The 17,668-nt window shown below is 59.9% G+C and overlaps 1 protein-coding gene across 3 annotated transcripts in view; it reads right to left on the bottom strand.

The window, feature by feature from the left end:
- PRDM16 (PR/SET domain 16) overlaps positions 1 to 17,668 on the bottom strand; it is a 310,231-nt gene that overhangs the window by 23,185 nt on the left and 269,378 nt on the right. For 2 of the 3 annotated variants that reach the window (XM_057305269.1, XM_057305270.1), the window contains exons 5-8: positions 13,226 to 13,328; positions 7,202 to 7,415; positions 5,256 to 5,403; positions 4,644 to 4,797 (exon numbers count right to left, since the gene is read on the bottom strand). In XM_057305269.1, coding sequence (XP_057161252.1) covers positions 4,644 to 4,797; positions 5,256 to 5,403; positions 7,202 to 7,415; positions 13,226 to 13,328 — 619 coding nt within the window. The remainder of the gene's footprint in view (positions 1 to 4,643; positions 4,798 to 5,255; positions 5,404 to 7,201; positions 7,416 to 13,225; positions 13,329 to 17,668) is intronic. The other variant, XM_026520018.4, reaches the window with a different exon arrangement.

Here is a 17,668-nt window from a genome sequence, read left to right as displayed (position 1 = left end):
CTGAATTTCGCGTGTGTGCTGTGTCTGCATGTGTGCGTGTCTGCACGTGTGCCTGCCTGCGTGTGCACACACATATGTGTGTGTGTGTGCATTCTACCCTGGGGCTGGGCTCCGGGGACGAGCAGACTGCTGAGGACCACCTGTGCCTTCCCACTTGGACAGCTCTCAGCTCCCTCAACCTTCCCCATCGGAAGCTGTTCTCCCCGGGAGTGTCTGCAACAGCCCAGGGTGGGCGAAGCCGTGGTGTGCAGTCACGTGTGCACCTGCTCCGGCCCCTCGAGCTTCCCGCCACTCCCCGTCCCCCTCAGGGGCACTGTCCCAGCAGGGCCGAGAGGAAACACCAATGGCCAGACTAACTCTCCTGCTTTCTGTCCAGGGAGAGGGGCCTCAGGGATGACCTGCCCACTCAGGGGATTCTTACTCAAGGAGTCTGGGCTTGGGAGCACGGTGCCCCGGGGGCGTGCGGTGGTCTGGGCCTGGCTTGAAGCTGGGAGTGGGAGCGAAGCCAGCCAGGGCCGTGCGGAGAGGGGCTGGCTCCGTGTTTAAGGAAAGTGAGGCCTCTCCGGATTGGGATGAAGAAGCAGAGCTGGGCTTAGGCTCATGGGCACTGGCCGCTGCTCTTGACGGGAGGGGGCGGGGCCAGCGGGGCCGGACACCAGGACCCAGGGGCCTGGGGACCCCGCCTCGCCATTTCCCCCACGGCCTGTGAGTTGAGTGTCGTCAGTGAATCACCAGCTTTTCTTTCTTCTCTTGTTTTTCTAACCAGAAAGGGAGGAACACACACACACACACACACACACACACACACACACACACACACACCCCTCTCTCGGCAGGACAATTTGCTTCCTAAACGCAGCCCGGTGGAAACAATGGATCCAGCCTGTTTCTTGTTGGCCACAAATCCTGACTGCCCGGTGTCCCGCTATTCCCGCCGGTGCTCTGGCCCCACGGTCCCGAGTTCCTTCGGCACAGTATCTATTTATATTAAGAGCCTTGCCTTCCCATCGTCCGTGCGGTGGGACGTTTTCAAGGCTGAGGGGGGTGAGTACGGCCTCATCAGATCAAATCGGCTGTCTTTGGGAGGCGGCTCATTCAGAGGTGCCGAGCCACGGAGCCGGTCTATAAATACACAGCTTGCCCACCCGGCCTCGGGGGAGCCAGGCCCTTCCTCAGCTCGGGCCTCACTGGCCAAACACGTGACTCCTCGCTGCACCCCCGGCTCAGCTCGCCAGGGCCTGGCTCGTGGCTGCTGCCGACCTGAGCTTGGAAATTGGCTTTGACCAGGCCCCCCACCTGCGGCAGCTTCCAGAAGGGCCCCTGGGTCAGCAGCACGCCTGGTCATGGGGAGCCTGGGACCCTCAGCGCCCACCCTTCCACTCATAAGATGGAGAGGTCTGGCGGAAATGCTGGGGCTACAGAGAGACCTCCGGGAGACTGCTCTCCCGCACACCCCAGCACACACCCCAGCTCCCTGGTGCATGAGGCGCCGCTGGGAAGGAACGCTGCCTCGGCTGTGTGCTCAGCGAGGGAAGGGCTCGGGGGCTTCTAGCTGGGTTTTTGCACACATCCGAGTGTGCCACGAGTGCACCCAGGTGGCTGCCGTCTGTGCACACTAGTGATGGTGTCTCCGTGAGCCTGCGCCCTCCGAGCCACCCAGAGGGGCCGGGATGTGTGCACCCGCCCCACTTGTTTGCAGCGCTGCTTTTCTGAGCCCAGCACGGCCCTCTACTGTGGCCGTGGCTTGAGGGATGTGCAAAATCACATTTCCCACGTCCACTTTCTGAAATCCATGCCGCCCTGTCTGAACGACATGTCCACACAGGCCACCTGGCCATGCTTGCCATTTTCTCTTTAGCTTCACCCTTTAGCCAAAAGCTGAGACACCCAGGTGAGCGTGAGGCAAGGGCGGGAGCTGGAGGGTGTGCCCAGAGGGGCCGGGCTGCCTATGCTTTGCTCGTCCACACGAGGGGTCTGTGAGCCGTGGAAACAGTGGGCTCAGACCCAGGCACAGCACGATGGTTCCTGGAACTTACGTTATTACACACGCTCCATGGAGACTTCACAGAACTTTGGGTCTAGGTGCCCAGAAAGGTCATGACTTTTGAACCTAGGGGCACAATTTCCTGCTCCCACACTCACTTCAAAACCCCAGGCTGCTATTTGACGCCCCACAGTGGGACTGCCTGGGGCCCTCACGCACGGAAAGCAGGACACACATCTCTCTGGTCCCCGTCAGAGCCTCCGGCCCCCACCCCCACCAGCTCGCTGCTTCCTGACCCCTCCCAGAGGCAACAGGCCCTGCGGCGCCACTGCTCACGGTCTCTCTCTAGAACCTGCTAGTGACTGGGGGCGGGGCGTGTGACCCAGAACACTGGTGTCTGGGTCATCTCCGGCAGGGCACTGGAAGCGTGGGCTGGGGACAGCGGGCAGGAGGAGGGCACAGCCCCAGCCACGCAACAAAGGCCTGACCAGCCAGTCAGTGGGGCCCCTTTGGGGCAGGTGTCCTGCACTCGAACAGCACCAGGAAACTACCCCAAGCCCCAAGCCCCAGGCCCCAAGCGCCCAGTTACTCCTCCCACTGATGCCACGGGGCCCGACGGGTTCCAGCCTCCCAGCCCAGCTCAGGGGCCAGGCCTGGGCGACAATCCACGCTCTGCAGCATGGCCATGAGCCCCTGGTCACTTAATGTCCATGAGCCTCGGTTTCCTTCTCTGCCAGGCCCTTGCATGGTAGGATTTTTGAAGTATGCTACGAGAGTGTGTGTGGATGCCGACTCTGCACAGTCCGTGTGAACAACCCCGCACAATGTCCCGTGAGATGATGACTCAGCGCAATTCATGTGATGACCCCTGCATGACCTCGTGCGGAAATGACCTCGCATGACCTCGTGCGGATGATGACCCCACATGACCTCGTGCGGATGATGACCCTGCATGACCTCGTGCGGTTGATGACCCCGCATGACCTCGTGTGGATGATGACCCCGCATGACCTCGTGTGGTTGATGACCCCGCATGACCTCGTGTGGTTGATGACCCTGCATGACCTCGTGTGGATCATGACCCCTGTGACCTCGTGTGGATCATGACCCCGCATGACCTCGTGTGGATGATGACCCCGCATGACCTCGTGTGGACGATGACCCCGCATGACCTCGTGTGGACGATGACCCCGCATGACCTCGTGTGGACGATGACCCCGCATGACCTCGTGTGGACGATGACCTTGCATGACCTCGTGTGGATCATGACCCCACGTGACCTCGTGTGGATGATGACCCCGCATGACCTCGTGTGGTTGATGACCCCGCATGACCTCGTGTGGATGATGACTCCGCATGACCTCGTGTGGACGATGACCTTGCATGACCTCGTGTGGATCATGACCCCTGTGACCTCGTGTGGATGATGACCCCGCATGACCTCGTGTGGTTGATGACCCCGCATGACTTCGTGTGGATGATGACCCCGCATGACTTCGTGTGGATGATGACCCCGCATGACCTCGTGTGGTTGATGACCCCGCATGACCTCGTGTGGATGATGACCCCGCATGACCTCGTGTGGATGATGACCCCGCATGACCTCGTGTGGATGATGAAGTGCAAGTCACATGAAATGATGGCTTGGCGCAATCTTGTATGACTAAGGCAGCACACTGCTAGGTAGAGAGGAATCTTCTGTGGCTTCCAAACTCACTGAGAATAAGAGTCATGCCCCTGCACTGGCTCACATGGTCCCCAAGACCTGACCCTTGGGACCTCTGTCCACTCTTCTATTACTCCCCCTCACTGACTCCCCCAAACATGCAGGCCTCAAGGCCTCAGTGCTGCCAGTCCCCATCCAGAGCACCCCTGCCCTGCAGGTGCCCCCTCAGCTCACACCTGCCCATCCAGATCTCTGCTGGAACGCCTTTTGTTTGACCAGCTGTCCTGGCTCCCACGGTATTTACAGGACCAGCACCCACCTGGGCCACCCTGAGCCCTTGGAGAGCCTCTTAACCCCGTGCCACCACCTCTAGGCTGATAGGCTGGTCCCACGTGCCGTTTCTGCTCATATGGCTTAGCCTCTGTCTCCTGCACTGCACGTAAGCGTTATGACGACAGGGGCATTTATAGCGGCCCCTGCTGCCCGGACAGGGCAGGCTATACTGGCTGGGCTCCCCAAAGGCTGCTGTGAGGGTGAGCAGAGCTCAGTGTCACTGGGGTTTCCGTGCCTCCCAGAGCCCAGGCTGGGGTGTGAGTATAGGGGAGAGTAGAGAGAACGGGGGTGTGGTGGGCTGCTGGCTCCTTCTGCAGAACCCAGGACTGCTGAAACGGTCCTTCCCCACCTCCTACCCCCCACGTTTGGCGGCTGTAGGGGTAAGCGAGGGGGAGGAACCAAGCAGAGCAGGAGGGGAAAACGAGGCCACAGCAAGAGAGAGATGGGTCACAAGATGAGCAGGTGCGGCCGAGCAAAGTGGTGAAGAGGCGGTGCCAGGAGGGTGTCCAGGGCCTGGGCTTCACCTGGCAGAGGTTTCTGAGCAAGCAGGGGTCCTGCGAATGGGAGAGCCCAGGGATTTCATGCCTTGGCCTGACCTCCGAGCGACCCCCCACGGAGGCCAGTGGGGGGGCGGGGGGGCCAGGCTGGAGGACCACTTACATATGAAAGGTTTGACGGTGCTGTGAATGTGCTTGTGCTGCTTGAGGCCTGAGGACGTGGCGAACGTCTTCCCGCAGTCGGGGCAGGCGTGAGCACGGGCTCCGACGTGCTGCGAGCGGATGTGGCGCTGTAGGTTGCTGGGGTCGGTGAACACCTGGGGGACAGACACCCTAGCTTGCTCCCTGTTCACCCAGTTCTGGCCGCTGGGGGGTGCTGCTCTGTTCCTTGCACCAAACCTGGCCCGGAGGTTGTCTCTGCTGTCAGGGTGACCCCCCAGATGACCTCAAGTGAGCTGCCGAGCCTCCCCCCCAGACTCTGTGTCTTCAACAATCATTCCTGGGGGAGCTGCGGCCAGGATGCTTGCAGCGGGAGCTCAGAACGCGTTTTTAGGCCGAAGGGCTCTGACACGCTGGCAGGGGCAGGAGCCCCCCACGGAGAGGACAGCGTCTGATCTCCCCGGCCTCCTCCCTAGCTGTGTGACCTGGCGCGCTTCCTCCTTCCCCAGTAGACGGAAGCACCTGAAGGACTGCAGGTGTCTTATGGACTCTGCACACTTCATCTGCATTTTGGGGGGGGGCGCGGGCGGGAGCAGCAGGTGCGTGTGCATGTTACCTTCACGCAGTTCTCACATTCGAAGCGCTTGCCGCTGTCATGGGACATCTGGTGGCGGATGAGGTTGGACTTCCAGTTGAAGGCCTTGGGACACTGGTCACACTTGTACTCCCGTTCCTCTGTGTGCACAACCATGTGCTGCTCCAGGCTGCATGCGGACGGGGGACATGAGTCACCGGGGGCCTGCCTGCTTGCCCACTGCCTAGAGCCCCTCAGCCTCCCCCATGCCCTGCCCCACCCCGCTCAGAGATGAGAGTGAGTCCTGGCAGCGGGTCTGTCCACCTCCTCTATGGACAGGTCAACAGGATGGAGGGGCAGAGGCGGCCCTCCCACAGCACACGGGGAGGAAGCGGTGCCTGCACAAAGCTCAGGCCCTCATCCAAGACCACTCCTCCAGGCAGCCAGAGGCAGGGCAGGACCCCAGCTTACAATGCCTGGCTGCTCTTCAAGATGACCTTGACCTTGAGGCTAACCTTGGGCCTCGGAAAAGGGGTGCAGAAGCTTCCGACACTGCCATGAGCCCCAGAGTGGGGGCGGGATGGAGAAAACCCAAGGCCACCCCTGGCCTCCCCACCACGCACACACCAAGGAGGTGGGCTGGGGGTGAGTGGGTGGGTCTCCAATGGCGGCGTGATAAGGTGGGGAGAGCCCAGCTGTTGGGCAGGGGCGGCTGCACTTGGATGAAGGCGCAGCTCCTGACCCCCTCCTCTCGGGGGATGTCCTGTTTCCCCTCCTGTCCCAGGTGTGACCGTTAATCTCCGTGAGCAAAGCAGCAATACATCACGGCCCGTTAATTACGGGGCCCAGCCATCCATTTACATCAGAAACGCTTGGTCCTTGAGCACTGGCAGATTGTATCTTTTTCCCTGTTGTTAATTGTGATTTATGTGTTTATGTAAAGAAAACACGGACCCTCTTGAGCAGTGCTTACCGCCGAGGGCCTCAGTCGGGATTTGCCCAAACGCTTATTTTCTCAGTCATCTGTTCAGGGCGGAGGGTTTCCCATCCCCAGGGATGCCACGGTGGGATTGGCGTCCGGTTCCCAGCAATACCAGAGCCACTTAGTGACCTGATGGGGTTTTACTCTGACCTTGCGAGGCTGTGCTAGAGACATTCTCAGAGGCTGGAGGAGGGGCTCACCTTGGAAAAGTCTTCAGGCTTTCCTGGAGCACTAGGACCCCAGTCCTGGCTCTCTCCCCATAAAGCCCAGAAGGCTTATCTTTCCTAGGGGTTCCCATGGGTCCTCAGGGCCCCCACGTCCTAGGGGAGGGCCAGCTTGTGCCTGTCCTAGGCTGACTGTGTCCAGCTGTCACGCAGCAGACCTGGCACACTGCGCCCACATCTGTGAAGTCTCCCAGGACAGGCGGGTTCCATCCATGGGGAGCAGAGACCTGTGCCTGGGGTGGGGGATAAGGGACCCCTGGGTGGTCCCTCCAGCTCCTGCTCACCGTGTGAGGAGTCCCGTGTGTCCAGAGAGTCAGGTCACTCCACGGAGCCCCGGGCAGCAGGGTGCTGCCACCCGCCCCCCCCAATCCTGGTCTTGGATCCTGCTTCAGAATTCTCACATCTTGGGTCTGGCCTGCATCTCTCACTCCCCTCCTAGGCTGTCTCCACAGCTGAGCCCTGCCTGCAGAATGGTGGGGCTGGCGATGTCTCTACCGGGCCACTTGTGGATCTTGTAGGGGTGCGGGGCTCGGAACAGGGGCCTGGCCTTCACAGCCAGAGCCAGGATTCCCTGTGGCCAGCACCACCAGCTCCCGGGCCTACTCCGTCCCTGATGCCGGATGAGTGCGGGTGCCTGTCCCCGAGCTGTGCCACACCAGAGGGGGCCCTTGTCTCCACCTGTCCCTGGAACTGTCCGTGTGTCAGTGTGGACAGGGCTGGTTGGCTCCGGGGGACTGGGGGCTGGGGGGGCGGGGCAGGCCGGGGAGGGGGAGGGGCGGCACCTGTACTTGCTGGGGAACATCCGCTCGCAGTCCTTGCACTCGTGGGCCTGCTCGCCACCCCCGCCGCCGAGCCCCTCCGGCTTGAGCTCGTCGCCCAGACCCTCATAGAGCGGGGCCCCCACGGAACCGCACGCGTACTTCTTGTGACGCCGCAGGTCCGGCTTGGACTGGAAGAGCTCGTCGCAGGCGTCACAGCGGAACGTGGGCTCCTCTGCTAGGGAGAGAGGAGGGGAGGTGGGTGGGGAGCACGAGTCGGGGCCCAGGCCCCGGGCCCGTGAAGGGGTGCGGGGGGCCTCCGGGCCTTGCCTCCCACACTGGCTGTTCCCGCTCCTGCTTCCTTCCTGCCCCCACCTCCCTGGACCTAGGTGTGGCTGCCCCAGGGAGCTGGGGACTGCGGGGACCCCGTGTCTGCATCATCAGAACCCCCGAGAGGCCCTGGGCCCCACCCCGCATGGCAGAAGGCCACCCTGGGCTTGCGAAGGCCCTGCACTGGGGAGCAGAGGAGGAAGCTGGCGAGCGCTTTGTTTATGAATTAGGAGAAAACACGCGGCAGAGCTCTAATGCATCTCATAAATTACTGTCGTCAAGGTCAAACGAATTAAAAGGGGGGCAGCTATTATTAAGTTTACGAGGCGGCATCCTGACCACCGTGCCAAGCCAAACAGTCAGCTCAAAGCCATAAATTTCCCTGGGGAGACGACCTCTGGGCCCATCCCCAGGCCCCACCCCAGCGACGGCTGAACAGTAGCTTCTCCCCAGAGCGGGCGCCCCCTTCCTGCCCGAGGCGGGGAGTAAACATGTGCAATAAAAGCTCTTGCACTAATGGATTGAAAGGTGTGCGCGTGTGTGCTTGTAGCGAGTGTGGGAATGCACGTGTGCTTGTGCACAGGCGTGGAACTGTGTACGTGTGCGTCTGTGTGTGCACAGGCGTGCAGCTGTGACAAAGTGTGTGTGCGCGGGTGTGCACGTGTGTTCACGTGCACGTGTGTGCGTGTGCACGTGCTTCTGCATGTGGCTCCATGTGTGAACATGTATGTCGCCGCATGCGTTCACGTGCACATGCGTGTGCGTGGGCGCTAGGGCAGGTGTGCCTGCTGTGTGACGCGTGCACTTACATTGCACATCTGAATGCATGTTTCCGTGCACACGCCTGTGCATTTCCTTGCCATATGCTCGTGGGTGCGCACGTTATGCACACACATTGGTGTGCACGGCTGCCCGTGTGTCACACGTGTTGAGTGTGAATGCGTCAGTGCATATATGTATGTGTGAGTGTGTATACACGTGTGCATGTCTGTGCGACTGTGAATGTGTGTTTGAGAATGCGTCTGAGTATGAGCATGTGTGCACGTGCAGAACTGAGCCCTAGCGACCTTGGACTGACTGATGACCGGAATGGCCTGACCCTGAGGGATGTCGAAGCCAAGGAGGCAGGGAGATGGGGGGGCAGGAAGAAGGGGGTGCCCTCTGCCTCCTCCCGTGTCAGAGAGACCACCGTAACTGGGTGCCAAGGAGCGAGTTGGGAGATTTGCAGCCTGCACAGGGTTTAGGGGAGAGCCCGGCGGGAGCGAGGACCTCCTGCTCACGACTAGAAGCTTCCCTGAGTCTAATGGGGGAGGTGCCATTCCCATTTCTGGTCATACCCGGCATCTCCACCGGTGGGCACCCGGATACCCCCCCGCTCCCTGACACCACGGGGCAGACTCCATGGGAGCTGGCTCTGGGGTGCCCCTGGCTGGACCTCCGGGGCTTGGATGACACCCTCGGAAGCACAAACATGACCTCTGTTCCCATCTGTGCATGGAGGTGGATATCTGGGTGCCAGGGAAGGGCTCTGCGGCAGGGCTGGGCGGCTCCAGCGCTGGTCCAGGCGCCTGGCCGGCTCAGTGTGGACAGCCTGTCGTCAAGGAAGTGTTCGCTTGGAGGAATACACACAAATGGGGAAAAGCGGCTCACACTGAGTCTGGCAGTCAAGTGATAACACCCAGGCCCTCACTGGGGCTGAGAGCATGGGTTTGGGCCTCTGGGACTTGGAAGTCTCTGCCCATAACATCTCCCAGAAAGGCCGCCCCTGGAGCTTGCCCTGGACTCAAGCTGAGCTGCAAAATGTATGGGAGGGAGGCAAGGCCAGCCTGTCCACGCAAACCCCAGACACGGGGCAGGAGGAACGGGAGCGGTGGGGCCCACGGCCGCCTGGAGCGCCAAGGCAGAGAAGATTCTGAAACAAAAGCCATCTGAGCACTGGGCCGGTCCCCAGGTAGCGGGGTGGAATGCCAGGCACCAAGCCCAGGGAGAATGCACATCACGAAATAATCACCCCGCGAGTCTACACAGCGTCGCCTTTGAAGCGGAATTCGAGCGTGCGACCCCTTCAAGAGAGATGTCTCCTGGAAAATAACGCGAACGGCCGTGGAGACACTCGAGGTTTCGGGAGCCCGCACACAGCCAGCGCTGTGCGAGGAGCCGCGTGCTGTTCGCGCATCCAAGGCATCCACGCCCACCCAGGAGGACACTCTTTTTCTGCCTCCTCGAAGACTGGGAAACAGAGGCCGGGACGCACAGACAGGAGGTGGCAGAGCTGTGTAACTGGAGCTGGGGCACCGGGCGGGGCCCGGGAAGTGGGGTGGCAGAGTCCCAGCTTCCCGCGAGGGGCCCGGAAGAGCACCAAACGTGGCGTGTGAGCTTGGAATGGCCTGGCTTTCCCCCGCAGGCCCTCCTCATCTTTAGAAATGTGGATTTCCTCTACATCTGAGGACCGAGAACACCATCTCAGAACGGAGCCGGATGCATCGACCCCACACAACTGCCCCTGTGGGTTTGTTCTGACTTCCTGGGGCCCTCCCACCACCACCGGCGCCGCGAGTGAGTTCGAAATGCCAGTTTGAAGTTTACTCTTTCTGGACCCAACTGGGAACAGCCACAGAAGTTGAAATGTGAAAACAAAGACAAGAAGAAAGGCCAACCCCACCCGTCCATACCACCGACCAACTTACTTTCTCAGTTTCGATCTGGAATTTGGACTTAAAATGAAAACCGAGCCTGATTTCTCGCCCTGATGGCATCTGAGGACGTCCCGAGGCCATGAAACAGATGGAGGAGATACGTGTGGCCCTCCTCCCCTGCCCCCTCATCCCCGCACGGACCCAAGTTCGCCCCGGGTGAAGGATGGAGCTGGGGCCGGCCGTGGGTGAGCCCCCCCTCCCCGTGCGGTGGTGTGGACAAGTGTCCCAGCATCCTCCACACAGGTAAGGCGGGCACGCAGCAGCCACGCCGAGGGCTCGCTGGGTGCGCCACGAAGGATGCGCACAGCCCGTGTGGTTCCACTGCCCCGCACGGTAATTCCACATTAACAAAATACTGAAAGAATATGCTACATTCCGGTTATATAATGTTACATTGTATGACACGGTACTGCAGCAGACCATGTTGTCCTATTATGTTATGTTATGTTATAATCCGTCTCATATGCTCCGTACGCAAGTCACTGCACCCTCTTGACTTTTTATGGAGGGGGGAAAGTTAACCATTTGGAGCCTTTCTCCAAAGAAAAGCATATTTGAATGGAAATGATTTTCTTTATTTTCTCCCAAGAGCAAGGAGCTTTCCTGAAAGAGAAATCTTTCCCCTCTCCGCTGAGAGTAAAAACAAAATAAAAAGTCGCTGGAACTAATGAATCCGAAAGTGGCTTCCCTCTGCTCTGAGTCACTTGCAGGGAAATTGGAAGCGCGTTTCTTTACAAAGCTCCAGCTTTGAAAGAGCATTCCCAGGCTCAGACCCGCAGGCCCGGCACGCGCTGCCCCCGGCCGGCTGGCGACCCGGGGCCTCCGTTTCTTCCGCGATACCTGAACGTTGTTCCCCCCGGAAAGGCCCCTGCCCCCAGCGCAGCACACAAAAATCGTGATTCGAGACTGAACTCCTTTCCTCTGAATCTGGGGGCGGGGGGGAGTCCGTGGGGGCCGCGGGCTGGGGCAGAAGCTCCAGGTTCTCCCCAGAGCAGACCGGACCCAGGAGTGCCAGCCTGAGGTGGCGTGTGTCAGGTCTGCGCCTGGCTGTCTATCTGAAGTTCCGTCAGCAACTTTCCATGGCAGACCAGGAATGTAACAGAAAAATACATGAGTGCCTAATGGCTTCAGAGAGCCGAGGGGGACACAATTATGCGGCGTGTACGTGCTAATCTACCAGACTGAGGCTCAAAGGCGCTGGAGAGCCCACTCCAAATTCCCGCCGTGATAAGGGGCCTCTGCGTTTAGCTGGGGCTGGGATAAAAGATTTTTTATGATAATTATCTTAGTGAGGAACATTTTTGCATTTTCTTTCTGTGTGATTCGGAGTTTAGCCGGGGGGGGGGGGCGGCTGTTGGGGGGCAAGGGGGTGACCGCGACAGCAGAGAGCATGAAAAGTCAGACATTTGATGCTGGACTATTATGTGTGGAAAGCAATTAGCCCACAAACGTTTGATGAATTATTAGGGAAATGTGGACCCAGTGCATTTGAGATCTGGGGCCGGGGCTGGGGGTGGTGGTGGTGGATAGCAATCAAGGTTTTTAAAACCTTTTGGAAGAAAGAAGTTTCATTATAGAAACGAAATCTCCTCGCACGCTCCCCTGAGGTGCGTGGGTTTATCTTCCCAAGTTCTGAGCTACCTGAGCTCCATAGGTCTTTTCAACAATTGTTTTAAGGAAAATGAGACCATCCCCGCACGACCCAGACCTCAGCCATTTATTTTCCTTTTCTCGACGGCCTAATTAAAACCAAACTCCAGAGGCACGTACAGATGGGACCCGGCTCTGCGGCCTCCAGTACGGCAGCTCAGAGACACGGGCCGCGTGCAGGGAGGACCCTCACTGCCGGGCCACGCTCAGGGATCGAAAGGGTAAATTAAGGCAGAGATCTCTGCGTCTGTCCCGGGCCCAGCCACGGCCGCTCCCTCACGTGACATTATTAGAGGAACTTGCGGTAAGTGGCGTTAATCATTAAGCCTCTGTGCCTTCGAGGGGGGGAAAGAAAGACAGGAAGGGGAAAACCAACCTCCCTCCTGCTCCAGCGAGAGTGGAATCGCCAGCCCCCGCCGGGAGGGTCTTGTTCCAAGAAAAGACACCGTGTGCTCAGTGGTGGCACGCAGAGAGTTAATGGACAGCCCTCTACTGCCAACACAGCGCTCCTCGGATGGACGTGAACACGGTTCCAGAACCCCAAGGTGAATGGCACATTGCTTCACAATGTGGATGAAGGAAAATAAATCTACGTTTCAGAAATCCTAGCGTCTTTGCAGCAGGAATTTTTCTATCGTCCTCTGAGATGCACTCGGGTGTGGATGAGGGAGGGGGGAGCGAGCCCGCTGGACAAGCACCGAGGGACGCGTCAGGAGCGACGGGCAGTGGGAATGCTTTCTGCACAAGTCGGAGGAGCTCCACCGTCATCCCTGCCCCTGGGGGACCCCCTTAGCCCGGTCTCACGGGCATTGTCTTGGCCAACTCATCCTTAGACATTGTTCTCCACGACACAGATAATGTAACATGTGTTCCCCCTCGCGAAACCAGTTTTCCCTAACGTTTCTCTCGGACTTCTGCTGTTGACTACAGACAGACATTGCTCTCAAGACATACACGCCGTCACTGCCCTCTCCTACATGAGCCCCAAAGTCTCCCATGGCTCTGGAGGGCGACGGTTTCCAAGCAGCAAACTTCATTTTTTGTTTTTGTTTTGTTTTTTTGTTTTTGTTTTTTTTAAGTACTGGGGAGAGCAAACCATGCGGCTGCTGATAATAATAATATAGTTAAAAAAAAATCCCCCGGGGATTCTATGACAACAGATACAAGGCCACACGACACCGTTCGCTCAGATTGTCTGCAGTGCTATCTTGAATGTGGCGTGTGGCCCGTATAACCCACAGATGGAACAAGCACGATGCTTCGGCTGGGAGGTTGTGAGGGGGGCTGGGGCAGGAGCCCAGGAGCGCGGCCCCTGGCATGCGGTGTGATGTGATGGGAGGCCTCAGGAGCTCCTGCCGGGCGGGGGGCTTACCATCCAGACCGGGGGGCACCGTCCCCAGGGAGTACGCGCCTTCCTTCACGTGCACCAGCAGCTCCTCCCCAGGCTCGATGTCCTTGATGACTTTATAATAAATCTAGGACGGAAAAGCAGAGAGAAGGGGTGAGAGCGGCCGTCCTTGCTGCTCAGAGCCACACTGGGCACACGCAGGCAACACTGCTCCTCGCCGGGGCCGGCCCGCTGGCCCCTGGACCTGCATACTCATGGCTGCTAGGGGGTTCTCCTCTGGAACTTTGTAGAATATTCTCAGAAGGACTGGAGGCCCTTTAATTTGTTTCATCCAGTTGTTGGATATTGGTAAAGGGGATGCAAGCTGAAATCAGTGAAGATGAACCCCAAAGTTCCCAGGCAGGGCGTGTCCCAGTGGACGTCTCAGGGAGGGTGGCTCTTTTCATCCGGGAGCAGGGCCTGGCTCCCCTTCTCAGTGTGTATGCTAGATGCCCTTTGCTGCTGGGGGTGGGGTGGCTTGGGGTCTAGAGGGGGTCGAAAGTGAATCTGCATGTTTTGAAATTGGGCCACGAGCTCAGACAGAGGCTCCGTGGGCCAGGGCAGCAGACTGGCAGTCTCACACGAGCGTGGACTCCGTTCGCAAGGGAAGGCAGAGGGGCACATGTGCCTGCAGCAAGCTCGGTGCCCAGCAGCCATTGGGGTCTAGATGGGGGTGCCCCTGAAGACACAGGGGACTCAGGGCAGGTCTTGCAGCCCGGAGCAACAGACCCTGAGGTCGAGGGGAGGTGATGTGGTATGTCCAGCCTCAACACTCCGAGTAGCTCTGCAGTTTGCTGACACATGCCTGGAAAAGTGGCTGCCTGCCCTGGAGGTGTGGCCAAGATTGGAAAACGCTACGGCAAAGAAGGGCACCAGGACAGGCTCGTTTGGGATGGCACCCAGGAAACAGGCTGCAAAGGCCTGGGTGACTGTGAGAGAGGACTGGGTCTCCTCTGCCCGGGACGCCCCACCCTCTCTGCAGAGCAGTGATACAGGTCCTGCGGGGGGGCAGGCACCAGCTCCTCACACGAGTGGGGCTTCTACACCAGGGATCGTGCATCTCAAGTCCAGAAATGCCAAACAGCCAACCCACTGCCTGCCACCCTGGGTCTCTATCCAGTTAACAGTAACCAAAGTGCTTCCAGGAGTCCGAAGGCCCGGCCATGGGGCTGACCGGGAGGCCAGAGAAAGACCAAGACAATTCCATCTGCCCTGGGAAATGCAGGGGTCCCGGCTTCTCCAGGCTGATCCCCCCCAGAGGCCCTCCGGCACTGCCCTCCTTGTGGAGGACCTGGGGGTGAGGGATCAGGCCAGACCGTCTGGCAGCAGCGGGACGTGGTTCGGACACCCACGGACTGAGCTGGGCAGGCGGCCCGCAGGCCACTCCTGCCCCTCCTGCCCCTCCCTTCACCCCCAGGCCCTGGGAAACATCCGGAAGGCTGAGCTTCCTCCTCCCTTGTCGGACCCCTTTTCCCTTCCACAGGCCACGTCCGTGTGGACTCCCTCACGAACCGCCTGTCCTGACTCACCCCAGAACAGCAGTAGGGAGCTCCCGAAAGGACACACAGAGCCGCACTGGGTCCCCAGCGGTCACCTGGATTTACTGCCAGGCCGCGAGCTTCCTCTCCCCTGTACTCGGTAATTTTATTTGGCAATTGTTCTCAGATACATTGTGAAATTAGTGAAAAGATTTTAAAATGGAGAATCGAATCTGAACCTCATTAACTTTTGTAATTAAGGCAATTGTCAAGATCCCAGTTTTGTATCATTTTATCTAAAAAATGACAGTGGCCAAATACTCGTTTTACAAAACTCAGACCTGAGCCGCTGTGTTTCAAAACGGGATCCAGGCCCTACGGGGGCGCCCCCACGAAGCCCGGGAAGCCCAAGCCGCTGCTTCGGCTGCTCATTCCTCGGCAGGGGTAGCTCCCTTCCATCTGCCAACGCGCTCAGCGGGCGTGCAGGCTGGGGCCGGGCTGGGGCCAGAGGAGCGTCCGTGGCCGGGTTCCCGAGGGGCCCCGTTAGAGGGCAATGGGGCCCGCCCGCTGCCGCGTCCCTCCCGAGGCCCCGCTCTGACCTGGAGTCCCGCTCCGCGTGCGAGGCTCCTATGGCCGCGTCCTCCCTCCGGCCGGGCTGCTGGGCTCCTATTCGGGCCGGCCGGGGCTGGCGGGGGGGCTGGGCGCGGCCCGCCTCCCCTCTCCGCCTCCCTGTCCGACCCCCTCGGAGGGCCACCCGGCCTCCGGGGACCCCCCACCCTCCTCACCCCCCTCCCCGAGTGCCGCTGGCTCTCCTGGGACCCCCCACCCTGGCTCTGAGGGCCACCGGACCTCCTGGAATCCCCCACCCAGATCCAAGGCCGCCTAGGTCCCCGCCCCCACACCCCTCCCAGCTTTGAGGGCTGCCCAGTCTTGCCGGGACCCCTCTGCAGCCCCCACCCGCACTCCCAGGCTGCCTGGCCTCCCAGGGACACACGCTCCAGCTGCCGGCTGGAACCCCGAGCTGGAACCACGGAGCAGAGGGAGGGTCTAGTGCTCTTGGCTGTGGGGAGCAGTTTTGTGCACAGCGGGCACCCCCTCCCCAGCCCAGGACCTGCAAGACAGCCCTCCAGGCACCTGGCAGGGCTGGAGCGCAGGACACCAGGGCAGTGGCCCGCTGCCGTGGCGGCCTGGACTTTGAGCGGCAGACGGAATTAATCGCTATTAGTGCTAATTGCAGGGCTAGGCCGGGTGGGGGGCGGGGGTGTCCCCAACCTGCCTCCACCTGGAAGGGGGGCCGGGAGGTGAACAGGAATCAGCTTGAACTTTCCCGAACTCTGTGGTGCGGCCACTGCCGAGGTCAGGGAGGTGTGAGGGTGACTCCGGTGCACACGAAAGCCGGGTGTTTTTACGACCTGTTCCCACTGGCACAAAGGCCTTATCAGCCAGACTCGCGGAGAAAGTCACGGTTCCAGGTCCGCAGGCTCTGCCGACTTCCCGGGACAAAGGCCGGCTTCAGTGGGACTGAGGCCTGGGCGGCTCCTGGCCTCTGGGGCGTTACAAATTGTGCGTTTACTATGCTGAGCCTCTAACACCTGATTCCTGAAGCCCCTTCAAAATTCCTGACGTGGATTGGTAAGCTCCCTTCCACTGTGTGCCCCGCAGCGGGCCGGCGTCTCGGAGGGGCTGAGTGCTAGAGTTTCCACGGGGTGGGGCGGGGCGGGTCCGTTCCTCCAGGAAACAGAGACCCTCCCCTCTGATGCCAGCTCAGCCGCGGGGAAGGGAACGAGGTCTGTGGAGGTGACAGCACCCAAGAGCCCACGGCTTTCCCCCACAATCTGCAGCGCCCAGGCTCCTGAGACCCTGTCTCCGGGTTCCGGGTGTGCGGCTGGGCAAGGCCCAGCTGGGACCTTCCGTCTGGTTTCAGGATCTGAGAGCTGGGGAAGCCACAACAGCTGAGTTCACGGGAGCCTATCCACGTCTGCTCTTCAAGAGCTTTCAAAGGAACGAAGCCAAACAGATGGGGTCTGAAGTCAGGTCCTTGTTTCAAAGTCTCAGGCTCTTCTCGAGGACGGCGGCTCCACCGCGTGTGGGCGAACCACACCAAACCCGAGTCCTCCGCACGACTGTGCTCTTCCCCTCTGTCCCTCTCCCGAACAGGGAGGCCGCTCCTCGCAGGTGGACGGAGCTCCAGGACAAATCAGCGGCTATGTTCTCAACAGCAGGCGGGGAGACTGCCTGAGAGGAGCTGGGTTTCACACAGGCCCTTCCGAATGTCACTGTCGCCTTAACGACATTCTTTGAGACCAGGTATTTCCCGTTTACAATGGCTGCCAGTTTTGGCCACTTTCTCAGTTTGTTTTTTAAATATCAAACCTACTCACAAGGGTAGATACTGTTGTTGAATATGAGCAGTTCAGTTCCACGATTTTCATTCCTACTTAGTCTTAGAATCTTACAATTTAAATTCTGAGGAACTCCGCCCCAGCCACCCTGGGGGGCAGTGAGGAGGCGGGGGGGGGGGGGGGGGGGGGAGGCCGGAGCGGACACGTTTCTCGGAAGCATGAAGGTGGCCAAGCGCTCCCTGCTTCCGCCAGCGCGAGAAGCGATCAAGGAGAGTTTCAGAACACGGGCGAAATCTCCTACAGCGCGTTTCTCTGTCCGTCCTGGATTCGGAAACTGGGCTGGAATCTGTGGAAGCTTCTGCTGTGCTATGTGAGGGCCTTTTCACGAGAGACAAGCGCCCAGCGAGGGGACTCAGAGTGGCCTGTCCGGACGGAGGGCCCTGGTCTTCGGGCATCTTTGTCTTTCGGGAAGCCCTGACGAGGCCAGGTGGGTCCCGTGCTGCCTCACCGCTGCGAGGACTCTGGAAATGCTGCTGTATGTCCTCACTCGGGGTGCCCACATGTGGGCCGTCTGTGCCCGGGAAAGGCTGTGGACACCGGGCCCTGAG

Source organism: Ursus arctos, unplaced genomic scaffold (genome assembly GCF_023065955.2).
Source record: "Ursus arctos isolate Adak ecotype North America unplaced genomic scaffold, UrsArc2.0 scaffold_32, whole genome shotgun sequence".
Classification (NCBI taxonomy): domain Eukaryota; kingdom Metazoa; phylum Chordata; class Mammalia; order Carnivora; family Ursidae; genus Ursus; species Ursus arctos.
This window is presented reverse-complemented; position numbering and strand designations above follow the sequence as displayed.